This window comes from Neolamprologus brichardi, chromosome 7 (genome assembly GCF_056152115.1).
Source record: "Neolamprologus brichardi isolate AB-2024 chromosome 7, ASM5615211v1, whole genome shotgun sequence".
Classification (NCBI taxonomy): Eukaryota; Metazoa; Chordata; class Actinopteri; order Cichliformes; family Cichlidae; genus Neolamprologus; species Neolamprologus brichardi.
Genome location: NC_142110.1, coordinates 12,365,774 through 12,380,176, shown reverse-complemented (window position 1 = coordinate 12,380,176; position 14,403 = coordinate 12,365,774). Strand labels below are relative to the sequence as shown.

Genomic DNA, 14,403 nt, shown 5'->3' with positions numbered 1-14,403 from the left:
CTGGAGACACCATAACCAAGCTCGCTGCCTGCAACATCGTACAGCACGACCAGCCTGCCAGTCGGGCATTGATGATCTGAGAGAGAAATATCTTTGATGAGTGGGGGATAAAAAAAAGAGCAATGATCTGTGACCACCTGCAAAATCTTCTGTTGTTGTTTATAGTTAACCTGTTGTTTCCTCTCTGTTGCACCTTTTGTGTCTTTCATTTGCACCAAAGCCGTTGAAATTCCTAACTACACAGATTTATATCATAAGGTTTAACTGACTGTATAAATTCATTCTTAAATCTAAACAGAAGTTAATCAGTAGAAAATGTAAGATTACAACAACTGGATTTGTATTATTATTATTGTTATTTTTAATCAGATGCACTGCATTGCTCTATTTTGGTGACAGATGTACATTAAATTGGTGGAAAATCTCTTACTGTTTGTGAATTAACAAAGCAAAAAGCTGAAGTTTTTATTCAATAAATAAACACATAAATATCTTCACATTACAACATCTTGCAGAACACAAGCTTCAAAATCCAGATATTTTCTTTAGCCTCAGTCACAGAAAGCAACACAGATTACACTAATACTAATGTGAAATATCCAAATGGCTCTCCTCAAAGATGTTTTTTAGAGCCTTCAGTCGAGTCAGATTTTGGTGCAGCACATTAAACACAGAACTGATTTTGGACATGCAGTCAGTATCAACAACATGCTGCATAGGCTCACATTTAATACAATCTGTCTGTACTGAGTCACCCTCAGCAAATGTGGCAGTGCTCTTTCAGATCATATAAGAGGCCTTCAATGTATTAATTGTGAGAAACCACAGGATTATTGAACTCAAGGTAAGCTATGATACAACATCAATTATATCGGAACATGAACAGATTTATAACACAAAAAGATTTCATTGAGAGAAACACATTCATTTATGGAATTATTTAAGCCATCATATCTTGCTGATTGACATGTCTGGGTTTGAGACATGCTTCATGATGTTGCTTTCGCTTACCACCTCTGTGCTTGCACTGTGAACATCTGAGGCAATCTGCCTGCGAGAGGACAGCCGAATCATTTGTACAAGGCGAGTGTTGTTTTCTAATTCAGTCCGTGCGTTTGAACTTTGACGGCATCTCCTCATACCCTTGTGAAAATGAATGGTAAACAGACCGTAGGTGATGGGATCTAGACAGGCATTGAAAAGGCCAAAAATAAACAGCATATGAGTCAGTGAATGCGAAACTGTCTTTTCCATTTTTTCAGGGAACAACCAATACCACAATCCAAGCAGATAGTACGGGGTCCAGCAGATGATGAATGAAGTCACAATGACAATACTCATTTTAAGTGTTCTCATCCGAGCTTTAGGGATGTTATTGTGGGATCGGCGTAGATGAACGTCTCTTGACAGGACTGGAAGAAAAGAAAGCACCATGTCTGTTACTCCACGTCTCCCTGAAAATACACATTCATGTGAAGAAAAGCCTGTTCACAGCACTCTATACACCCTTACTGCAATCCATAGGAATGATTCACTTGATTAAGTCATTATCAGCAAGTGTAAGCACCGCAAGGTCGACTGTACAGCAGCTCAAGAGCTACATCTAAAGACTCTACAGGTCTCAGTTAGCATGTTACGTTATGATGAATATGATCCCTTTTGGAAGGACTGCCAAGAGAAAGCCTCTGCTCACTGAGAACAACATGGCAGCACAGCTTAAGTTTGCAATGTGAACAAACCACAAGACTTGGAGCCAAAAGTGGAAATGTTTGGCCATGATTCACAGTGCCACATTTGGAGAAAACAAAACACAATCAGCACAAACACCTCATACCAGCTGTTAGTGGTGGTGGACAGGGGAGGATTTGGGCTGGTTTTGCTGGCACAGCACCTGTGGAACCTTGAAAACATTGAGCCAAACATGCAACAGGACTTTGGCACTCAATTACTAATATTCTCATGAAAATCTGCATAAAAAATCTGTTGGAACGCAAAATTACTGTCGAATTTATGAAACGTTCATATTTTGTTCCCACCACTATGCGTATGTTAGAAGATCAGAATCATTTAGAACCAGCAGCTTTGTGCAATCGCCACTGCTCAGTACCAGTTTCTCTATATAATTAAATATTTTAACCTTGAGGTGAAGCAGAAAAATCAGTCAAGATGTTGTAAGAGAGAAGCCTCAGTCAGTGTTTTGAACCCATTGAGATGGGGTTGGCAGCTTCTGCAGGCAATGCCTAACCGTTGCTATGGGGTTTGGTAGGTGGAAAGCCTACAATTTGGTGATGCAATGATTACGGACTTGATTGGTTGTTGTTTTGGTTATTGCAACAGGTAGAACAATTTGACAAACCACGGGTTTGTATTTATGGGAGGAAGTGTTATGGCCCTGTTAGGGCCTCCTCCTCAAGTTGCCTGTGTGGGCATCTCTCCTGCCTTACTGCCACCTTTTTCTTTTGTACAGCTGACTCACATCAGCAATTAAAGGTATTTAAAGGCAGAGAAAGGTGAGCTCTGGTGGCAGAGTGAGTGGTTGCAGCTAGTGAGCTGTGTGTTTGCGTGTTTTCAGCTAGTAAGATTGTTTTATTTTGTGATTGTTTGCTCCTGCTTGGTGGAGAGGAGTGTGTTTGGTTACTAACCCTGTTTTAACTTGCTTTTCAGTTTACTGATCGACGTTTGAGTTTTGTTTTGTTTCTTTAAATGGCTTGTCCGTCTCTTTTAGTTGAGTTATTAATAGAAAGTTATTAATAAAACTCTTTAATTGAACCATTTTGCCTCTGTCTCCTTTTTCTGACCCGGACACCTTTTGTTACTTTCCCTCATCGCCTGGACCCTTTTAGGGGAACGTAACAACCTCTAAGGCATGAAATGAGTAGAGAGTCTGAATGTAGAAAATTGAATAATAGAGTCTGAGGTGCAAGGAAGAAGCCAGAAGAAGCGTAGTTATGTGTTTCCATGGAGTGAAAAAATATAAATAAAAAAGCAAGACTGAAACTAAAATAACAGGAGTACTCAATATAATTTCCTCTGAGACATTTACTGTGCCTCAAGCAAAAAAATGTTTGGAATTAAAGTTGGTATGAAAAATACTAACGGAGTACAAGAAAAAGTAGAAAAGGACAAGGTGGAGGACAAGGACCAGCAAGCCTAATCTGTCAGCTCCACATGAGAAACTCACTGCAATGAATAAAATAAATCCTCATTCCCAAGAATCCATTTTCGGTACCAAGAAATTATACTGTAAGTGATGACATATGATAATAATAGAAGCTATTTTAAATGACTAATAAGAACATTTAACATAAGGTGATATAAGAGATAATGGAACAGGTTTGAACTCACAGACGGATTAGGGCCACGACTGCAGTGATGATGCTGCACAGGTCTGTTGTGGAGATGACAGATCTCCAACATCACCTATGGTCATGAGCTTTGGGTACTGACCGATACAATCGGCGGAAATAAGCTTTTTTCAAAGGGTGGCTGTGCCTTAGCAGCAGTATGTTATTTTCTTTATATACCTTTTTTTTAATTCTGAGCTTTTTGTGGCTCAAAGTGGTTTTTACAACTGTAAACAATGACCAAAAAAGCATAATAATAATTTTAATTATTATTGTTATTATTAATAGGCCTATTTAACCATGCTGTCATTTGTTCTTATGCGTGGTCGAAGGGACTTCTGAATTTGTTCCTAAAATATGAACAAATTCAGGTATAAAAATACATTTTGGATTTGTGCGTGAAACATTCGTATTCCTCAACCTGAGTGAAATGCTGTGGCAGGACCTTAAGAGAACTTTATATAAACAAATGCCTACAAAACCTGAATGACCTGAAGCAACATTTCATACTTAAAGAAAAGTGGGCCAAAGTTTCTCCACAATAATGTGAGAGAAAATCTTATTACTTATTACTTCAGGCAACCGCTGCTAAAAAATGACTGAATAATTCAGGTCTACTTTCTTTTTCGCAACTGTTTTTTGAAGCCTTTGAAAAAAAATAAAAATAAACACTCACAGTTATTCCGAGCCATGCGGCTGGATATCTCAATGAGGATTCGTGTGTAGCAGAAGATCATGATGGCCAAAGGTAGAAGGAAGAGGCACACAAACGTGAACATGTTGTAAAGGGTCTCCTGCCAGCGTTGGACAAAACTGCCATGGGTGGTGCACTGGGTGAACTTCTCTGGCACCGTGATGGTCACATTGCGAAATATAAACATCTGGATAAAAAAAAGAGGAGAAAAGTTCTACTGAGCGACGGCACTGCATCCTCGTGATCTATCCTGTAGTCAAGCATGATGTAAGTGGATCATGAATATTAAGTGATCAGTTAATCTAATAAGAAAGTAAAACTGAACACAGTGATATTTTACCATATGCTTGCATGCGCTCTAGAATAACACTTAAAGGTGTTTTCTGATCAAATGCTTGGGTCTGAAAATGCTTGGTTAAGGCCTCATCTTTCATCCTGGGATTGACACTTTGCTGAAGTTAGCAAAGGATATTGGTTGTCTTTAAAACCCTTCAACAGTCTGGAAATGCTTTAGAAATTCAAATCTCTGCATGGAGGTGGTCAGGGCATTACAGTCTCTGCCATAGTTACTGTAACGCGCTCCGAATTAGAAATTGTTATTCATGCATTTGTTTCATCTCGTCTGGACTATTGTAATTCTTTGTTTACTTGTTTATGTAAAGCCTCTTTGGAGCATCTGCAAGTCATTCAGAACGCTGCTGCAAAGCTTCTGACCAAGTCCTCCAAATTTTCCCATGTCACACCCCTGCTGATTCAGCTGCACTGGCTCCCCGTTAAATTCAGAATCCAGTTTAAGGTTTTGACCTTGACTTTCAGGGCTCTGCATGGACAAGCACCAACATATATAAGTGAACTTTTACATCCATACATTCCCAGCAGGTCCCTGAGGTCATGTGACCAGGGCTTGCTTGCTGTCCAACACACGAGGCTGAAAACAAAAGGCGACAAAGCTTTTGGAACTGTGGCCCCCAGATTGTGGAACTCTCTCCCTTTGAGCCTGAGATCTGTGGACTCAGTGGTCGCTTTTAAAAAACAGCTAAAAACTCATCTTTTTAAACTTGCTTTTGGTTGATTTTTATTTTTAGGTTTTAGCTTCTGTGAAGCACTTTGTGATTTTTATCTTGAAAGGTGCTATATAAATAAAGTTTTACTTACTTACTTAAAAACATCTGAGGGATAATTGTGAATAAGCACAATTTCTTCTTTTTTTTTGTCTGTTAAAATCATTTTTGTCTGTCTCACTGTCTTTACAGATCCTCTAATCGATAGTGAATCCACAGCCAGCAAGCGAAATGTTCATTCTGACACATTTTAAGGCAGTTGGACATCGTCAATAATTGTTGTCTGAAAATCTGTGAATAAGACCTGATGAAAGTAAAGCACCAAGTAATCGAACATGCTGCTTTTGCTGCTGGGCTGCAATGCAATTACTTGAGTGCTGCTGTGGCTCAGGTGGTAGAGGGTTATCCACTAATGACAGAAGTCAGTGAGATTTTGATGCCCTCGAACCAACCTTTTAGAAAAACATGTTGCTGGAAAACACGCTCAAAATTAGGACTTAGGACTTCTGAGGAACAAAAACACTTTTCAGCTTCAGAATTTAATATTTGTTGTTGTCCTATATCAACTTAAAAAGAAATATTTGCATTCTGTTTGGAAAGCTTAGTTACAAATCTGAACTCATAATATGTTGCTGTTTTTACGTTAAAAAAATTAAAAAACAATTATATGTTTCACAATCTGAATGCTTCTAATTTTCAAATCTGCTTTATTATGCGTTTATGAAGATACACAAATAGACAGTCACAGTGTTTCCAGGGAAAGTCAAACCTCGGGGCTCAAGCATTTATTTTGGATTTGAGTATCTAAGTGTCTGTGGGAAGAGAAAAGAAACAAACAGCAGCTCCTGGCAATTTTGCTAAAACATAAACTGGAGTTTGTTGGCGGCTCTCACATAAATGAGAAACGTGTTGTAAATTGGTAAATGCATGCATTTTCTTCCCAGGTATGAATAGGCATGTGTGAGCAAGACACTTTTGTTATTAAAAATCGTACATACCATGAATGAGCCCAATTGAATTTATACACTTTTCATGGAAAAGTGTATAAAGTCATGTTTCTGATTAATGTTTATCAGTGTGGGACCCCAGTAAGATTCCCACCTGTACTAGAAGAGCTGGCATCTGGCTCCCTTCCACACTTTCACTTCCAGTTTGGCTCTCAAAGGAAGAACCACCCCGCTCCTCACCCAACATTTATACTTGTGAGAGAGCTCCTGACATTTTTCAGAACAAAAGTGGAGCAGGGTATTCATTTTTGAGAGAGAATGCGCTCATAATATAACAGTATGAGGCTGAAGGCCATGTCATTGCTATTGATGTTTTAAAGCGATGTAGACATCGCTTCAACAAATTGGTAAGGGGAGAAATAAAATGCCGTTGGCAGAATTTCAGTGGAACATCCAGTAAAAACGTTTAACCAGCAGTCTCTCTGGTTTTCAAGCTTAAATTGCTGAATGAAGTGCAACCTTATCTGTAATACAGCATATGCATATAACAAACCGTCCTTTTATATCACCTCCTAGCATTAGGGTATGTGTACAGTATATTAATTTACATGCTGACTTTCAGTATGACGCATTGGGAGATTTGTTAGTGTGACCTTACCCAGCAGAGAAATTATCATTTCACCTCTGGTAACTAAAGATCACACTGCTCTTTTGATACAAAGCTGGGGAAAAAAGTGAAGATATGCACACCCTGCATACCATCTATAAATTTTAGTATAATTCATGCATCCATAAAGTGTTCTGGGTTTAATCTTGTTCTGATTGTTTTCTGATGAAATCGTGGGACTCGAGCGTGCACGACTGCATTAACATTTGCATGAGCCTGTTCTCTTTTGATCTGTGAAGAGTTCGAAATAATCAAGAGAGGGTTTTTTTTTTTTTCTTGGTTTTCAGCGGAAGAGGTTTTGAGAGGTTGTGGACTTTGGTTACTCGGTGTTGTGCATTATGTGTACAGAGAACAAATTTGAGGGAAGATTTAAATTATTCGCTGAAATATATTCTGTGTAATAAGCCACTGAAAAAAAATACATTGCACTTGCAACATAAATATCTTTGTGTGTAACATACACTCACCAGCCAGTTTGTTAAGGTATACCTTGCTAGTACTGGGTTGGACTGCCCTTTTTGCCTTCAGAACTGCCTTAATGCATAATTAAACAAGATGCTGGAAACATTCCTCAGAGATTCTGGTCCATACTGACATGATAGCATCACGCAGTTACTGCAGCTATGTCGATATGAATCTCCAATTTCACCACATTCCAAAGGCGCTCTATTAGATTCAGGTCCGGTAACTTTGGCCATTTGAAAACAGTGAACTCATTTTCATGTTCAAGAAAGCAATTTGAAATGATTTGAGCTTCATGTCATTGCGTTTTACCCTTCTGGAAATAGTCACTGGAAAATGGGTACACTGCAATCATAAAGGGATGGGCATGGTCAGCAAAGAAAATCAAGCAGGACTGAAAATGTGCCAATAAGAAGAAGATATCCCCCACACTATTACACCACCACCAGGACTCTATTGATACAGTACAAGACAAGATGGATCCGTGGTTTCATGCTGTTTACACATGTTGGGGTGGAAATTGAGACTCATCTGACCAGGCAAAGTTTTTAGAATCTGGTCCATCTAACGATCTAATTGTCAATATTTGTCCTGCCCACATATGTAGATCTCTAATTGGAGCACAACATTTGTAAAGCCTGAGTACAAGAGTTTTACAATAAACAGCATATATGGACAAATTTGCATTTTATGGCTGAAAAAGTCCACCTAAGAAACAGAGAGAGGAAGGAAAATGTCTGGCAGTGAAGCGAGGACAAGACAACAGAATATATAGGAATATGCAGAAGAGTGCAGAGGATTGATGTGGCGTTCCTGCTGGATCTTCCTGTTACAATGCAAGAGAGAGCATTAGAGGGGAGGTTAATACGAATCTGTGCCCCAAAGGAACCACGAGATAGCCAATGATTCACAGCACAGTACCTCTGTCCCTAGAAGACACATGTTTACCTCCTGCGGTATCTGATTTTTGATGCTGCTAGTTTACATGTTTTGTTCTAAGCAGTTTCAAATGGGTTTTTTTGTTTTGTTTTTGCTGTTGTAACTGTAGTTTCCTCTATTGCAGGGGTCACCAACCTTTTTGAAAGTGAGAGCTACTTCTTGGGTACCGATTAATGTGAAGGGCTACCAGTTTGACGCACACGTCTCAAATACCAAATTTCCTCAATTTAACTTAATTATGTGTTATCATTAATAATTAATGATATTCATCTATGTAAAGACACTAATTATGTTAATTATTTTTCACCATAATTATAAAGAATGCAAGTAGGAAACAAGGTAGGAATATAAATATCAATATGCAACGCTTTATTTCTATAAATCTTTGCAAGTATTTACATTTTGAAGTGATCACTTCTACAACATTTTCACTTACCACTAACAAATTTTAACAAGTCATGCACTGTTACATACATTATTTTTGTATGTATGTAACATACAAAAAAAATCAACTTTCAAATTTTACAGAACTTTTCACCAAATTGGCAGCATTTTAAAGCAAATTGTCACATGTTACAGTTAACAAACACATTTGTTTTTCAATAATTAAATTCAACTTTGACATGACACTGTAATGTTTCCACTGAGAACATCTAATATGGCTTTCTTTGTCTGTTAGTGGGAAACCTGGCATTGCATGCTGTTCACCAGTGTGTTGTAATCTGGGGTGTAACTTGACACTGCAACTCTGAGTGAGTCTTGCAGATGTGCATCAGAGAGGCGTGTTCTGTGTTTGTTCTTGATGAAGTTCATGTCAGAAAAGGCTGATTCACAAAGATAGGTTGAACCAAACAGGCTGGCAACCTTCATAGCTGCTGTGCATACACCACTGTACTTTTCTGTGTCAACAAGGCACCAAAAGTTTGGTGCACCCTGATAGGCTTTGAGGTGGATGTCATTTTGCAATGTTACAATTTCGATTTCCACCTGTCCAGCATCCAAGCTGAACATTGAACTTAGTTGCTCAGCAATGCATGTTGTGTCCACATTCATGAAAGGATTGGAAACAAATGAGACACATAGCTCAAGCTGATCAAGGTCACAAAACCTGTTCTTAAACTCTTGACCAAGGCGGTTTATGACTTGAGTGTACTTTTCTGCAACTTTGTCAAAAGTCTCAAATGCAGAAGCGTTGTCTTTCAGCACCATCTGCACAGAGGGAAAGTGCAGCACCTTTTTTCTCTGTAAATGCACAGAGAAAATGCTCATCTGGGCTTTAAATCCATTTAAAGCACTTATCATGTCAGCAACAGTCTTACCTTTGCCTTGCAGCTCACAGTTCAAATGGTTCAGTTTCCCAGTAATGTCTGTTAAAAACGCAAGGTCAAGTGTCCACTCAGTGTCCTCCAGCAGAGATGTGTCTTCCCCTTTGGATTGCATGAACTCCTTGATTTCACCCAAAAGGGACAAAAAACGACGCAAAATCCGTCCCCTGCTGAGCCATCGGATTTCCGTATGTAGTAGCAGGTCACCATATTCAGCTGACAGCTCCTCCAATAGCACCTTGAATGTTCTGTGCTGTTTAGCTCTGGAGCGGATGCTGTTTATGATCTTCACGACGGGAGTCATGACGTGCTCGAAGCCGATAACCTTTGCGCATAACGCCTGCTGGTGAATGATGCAGTGGTAATGCATGAAGTTTGGGAACTCTGTGTCACCTTTATACAGTGAGCGATGAATCCCGTATGTCGGCCGATCATAGTAGGAGCCCCGTCGGTAGTCACTGATACCAGCTTTTCCAACGGTACCTTTTTCTTCGCAAAAAACTCCTTCACCGCGTTATAGATGTCAACTCCCTTCGTAGTTGTCTTTAGCGGCAGTAGTGTCAGAAGTTCTTCTTTTGTGGAAAAACCATCAAATACCATCCGGATAAAGACTATCAGCTGTGCTGTACTGCTGCTGTCGACGGACTCGTCACACTGGATGCTAAACCAACTGCACTTTGCCAGATCCTGATCCAACTGATCGGCCAAGTTCCCGGACATAGCCGACACTCTTCTAACAATTGTAGTTGCCCCCAGCTGGACATCGGAGAGAGTGGTGATTACATCGTTTCCATATTTCTCGTCTTTAAGCACAGTTTTTGCAATTATCATCATTGCTTCTTTGAAAACCTCCCCGTCTAAAAATGCCTTCTTTTTCTTAATCATGAAATGTGTAGCTCTAAATGAGGCTTCGGTTGCTTTTTGAGAGTTTTTCACCGGTCTCGTGAAAAAAGACTGCTGTTTGCTCAAACCTGCCTTTAATTCGCGGGCCTTTTCCGCTCGCAGTGTGCTGCCCTTTGGGTAGTTAGCATGGTAGCTTGTGTGACACGTTCGGAAATGTCTCTCCACGTTGTGCCGCTTTGCCGTTGCCACAGTTGCCCCGCAAATGAGACACACACATGAATCTTTCACGGTGGTTAAAAAGAACTCTTCCTCCCATTCACTGTGAAAATTATATGTTTTCTTCCTTTTTTCCGCCATGTTTTCCTCATCTCCTCACCTTTGCCTTTGCTGGTCTTCACGGCAACTGTTTCTGTGGAGACCAGCTAGCACTAAATATTAGATCATGATCTAATATTTAATAATAAACTTTTTTATATATATATTATCTCTAACAAATTAACACCAATGCAATTGTGATTAAAAAAAAACAGCAAGAAAAAATAAAAATAGATGCAGCTTACTGGTAAGTTGTTATGGTGAGCTACTTTTAGAACAGGCCCGCGGGCGACTCATGTGGTCCTTGCGGGCGACCTGGTGCCCGCGGGCACCGTGTTGGTGACCCCTGCTCTATTGTATGATCCTTGAAGTCTCCAGGGCACAGTAATGAAGCTAAAAAAGTGAGCTGATAACACTGTAATAAACGTAATATTTTACATATACAACTTGCAAATAATTTTCCTGCAGTATATGATGTGTTACAGTGTGTCAAACTCTCCACCTAAAGATGTGTTTCTTATGCATATTCCTGCTTTATAAAATTAAATTAATTTAAATTGTAACATTAAAGATAAATACCCCGGAGTACCTGAAAATCAGCCCCATCAGACATTATTGAAAGTGGCCAATGACCACAGGGGTATGTGAAAATGGGAAAACCTCAGTCCATCCATGCACCCATCCTTTTATATAACTACTTATTCAGCAGTTGTGTGTGGCTGTAGTCTGTGCCAGCAGGGCAAAAAGCATGGTACACCCTGGACAGGTCAGGCTGTCAGCAAAAAATCCTGTGTGGCCAGTGAATTTCTTAATCTGGTTTTTGCTCCTATAGCCATAGACTGTATAAAAGAAGGGTGTAGTCACCATTTGATTTGGTCATTTGGTCAGTAGGATCCCAATTTGAAGCTTTAAACTGAGTGTGTTCAATATCACCATCTTGGTGTTTTGATATCAGATGTGAACAGAGAGAATCCTCTTTCCTGACACTTAGAATCTCGATAATTTATAAATGTACAAAAATGACTTTATTCTTTATTCAGTATGACCTGTGGCCAGCAGCTGACACCATAAAATTATCTGAAAAGTGTTTACTGAGGTCAAAGAGTAAAGGGGGCCACGAGAAAGAACAGCTCCATGTTCTTTCCCGTGACTCAAGAGTTGGGAGTTTGCCTTGTAATCGGAAAGTTGCCGGTTTAAGCCCCGGCTTGGACAGTCTCGGTCGTTGTGTCCTTGGGCAAGACACTTCACCTACCGCCTACTGGTGTTGGCCAGAAGGGCCGATGGCGCGATATGGCAGCCTCGCTTCTGTCAGTCTGCCCCAGGGCAGCTGTGGCTACAACTGTAGCTTGCCTCCACCAGTGTGTGAATGAGTGGATCACTGGATGTGTAAAGCACTTTGGGGTCCCTAGGGGGGACTAGTAAAAGCATTATACAAATACAGGCCATTTACCATACACTTTTGACCTGATGCTACTTGAGCTTGGAGTGCTCAAATAGAGTAGAGAAGCACTATATAAGAACAAGTCCGATACCATCCTGTCTAATCTCACTCTACAAATTAAGTGAAGTCTAAAAAGTCTGTTAAATGGAACTTTGTCTCTCTGTGTCAAAGTGCCCTTGGGCAAGACACTGAACTTCAAGTAGGTCCCATGTGTGAGCACCTCTGCCACACTGGTTTGTGATAAGCACACTGAAAAGTGTGCAAACGGCTGAAAAGTGTGCAAATTGCATACAATTTAGTCACATGAACACTGTGTATAACAAGTTATGTTGTGAATTCTTAAGTTCCTGCAGGCAACCTGATGAAGGTCCCCAGCCTCCTTTGTTATGCGCTAACTGAAGGGTAAAGGCATAGGGGGGGGGCTTTATCAGTTTCACAGTTACCAGTCTGGCCTGCTGGACAGCTTTGGAAAATGTGAGCTATTTTTTCACATATTAAAAAATCATAAAACACATTCATTTTTTTAGCTTTTCCGAATGATAAAGACCTCCACCATAGCCCTTCACACTACACCAAAGTAAATAACTGAGAGATAAACAATTTGTTTCTGAAAAAGGGACAATTTCTGTCAATTAACAAAAAAATTCTGTTTTAAACTTAGAGGTCAGTCTGGCCAATGAGCAACTAGAGCTTTTTCCACATAGAAAAACTGAGATTTATTATTAAAATTCTTTTTCTCATACTAAAATATATGAGAGATCAAATGTGGAATATATTTATTTTTAATCATTTATTTAGTTTATTTAGTCTAGAAATTAATGAAATTTATATTTAAACTCAAAAGTGTTTTCGTGTGCTTATATTTAGTTTAACCACGTGGTATTTTCAAATTTTACGATCAAAACTTGAATTATGGGTTACCAATTTAAATAAAAATTAATTCACTTTTTTTCCTCATTAAATTGCAGACTCACAGGGTAGCAACACCATGTCCTCTTTTACCTGAGGGAGTGAAAGGATGACACTCATGGTCCAGGCCACAGCCAACATGACTTTGCTCTTCCTTTTGGCCTCACTGATTCCCAGCGGATTGAGGATGGCGGACTGTCTATCCAAACTAATGACCACTGTCACAAAAGCGCAGGAGTACATCGCCACCAGCTTCATGAACATCAGCAGCCTGCAGGCGACGTCCCCCGCCTGCCACTGCACCGTGATGTTCCACACCGCGTCCACCGGCATCACGATGAAAGTCACCAGCAGGTCGGCCACCGTGAGGTTCATGATGAGGATCCGGACGTGTGACTTGCGCCTGCCGCCGCTGCTGGCGGCCCACAGCACGGCCAAGTTGCACACAGCCGACACCGCGCACAGAGCAAAGGTGATGATAACTCTGACTTTAGCTGCTGTGGAGAAAGTGGGAAGCTCGAGCGCGTCTCCATCTGCACTCTTATTGCACGCTGAGGTGGGTCCCTGACAGCTGCCATTCACCGTTTGATCCGTCAGCTGGTGGTACATAGCCTGACGGAGATCGGACTGACTGGACCCAAAAACAAGATTAAAAGAGAAGAAAATAAAAGTTAGAATGTGTATCTCTTCTCCTCCAACATCTCCAGCGCGGAACTGCAAGTCTGAAAGGGAGGGGGGGAATCTTCATTCAACCTAATAATAAATGCAAAAGGTGTTGTGCCTTATGCATATGTGGCATTTTCTACCGAAGAATGTATGTCCAGCTTTAACTATATTGCCACACAAAGAATGCAGAGGATATAGAAGAACGTACAAAATAATTCAAAAAGAGTCAGTCTAGTAAAAGGTGGCCTTGGATGATATTTATGGAGGATAAGGAGATCTTTTTGACAAAGTGTTGGCAATGAAGCTTAATAGATAATGTTTTGCCCTACCAAAAAATAAATAAATAAATAAATCAGATGATAATTATGATTTTAAACAGCTGTCTGTGTTCTTCATACTAATATACTGCAGGGTGTTACTTCAGGGTTTACATTTGAGCACAAATCCAGAGTCCCTTCATAAAGGTTAAGGTGGGCTCCTTTTATGATGCAAATCTAGTAAGTAGGTCAATCATCAAAAGCTACCACAGCAGCCGGAGACGGTGTATTTACTCTAATATAATCAGTAAATACAAAGTAATCGGTGATAGTGTCATTTTGTGTCAAAATTCTACAGCATTTGTTTTACTGAAATAAAAACCACAGTGATTTATCGTCCCTAAACTGTGATACTCTTTTATGTTAATTAAATTATTGCCTGAATAATTGTACAATATAAAACGCCTTGAAGCGACTGTTGTTGTGATTTGGCGCTATATAAATAAAATTGAATTGAATTGAATAATTCACAT

The 14,403-nt window shown here is 39.8% G+C and overlaps 1 protein-coding gene across 1 annotated transcript; it reads right to left on the bottom strand.

The window, feature by feature from the left end:
* Positions 1-540: 540 nt before the first annotated feature.
* gnrhr4 (gonadotropin releasing hormone receptor 4) lies at positions 541-13,556 on the bottom strand. Its single transcript, XM_006789362.3, has 3 exons — positions 13,041-13,556; positions 4,021-4,225; positions 541-1,412 (listed from the first exon to the last, which is right to left on the bottom strand). The coding sequence occupies exons 1-3, from the start codon at positions 13,554-13,556 to the stop codon at positions 949-951; spliced, it is 1,185 nt and encodes a 394-aa protein (XP_006789425.1). The 3' UTR covers positions 541-948.
* Between the last annotated feature and the right edge of the window lie 847 nt (positions 13,557-14,403).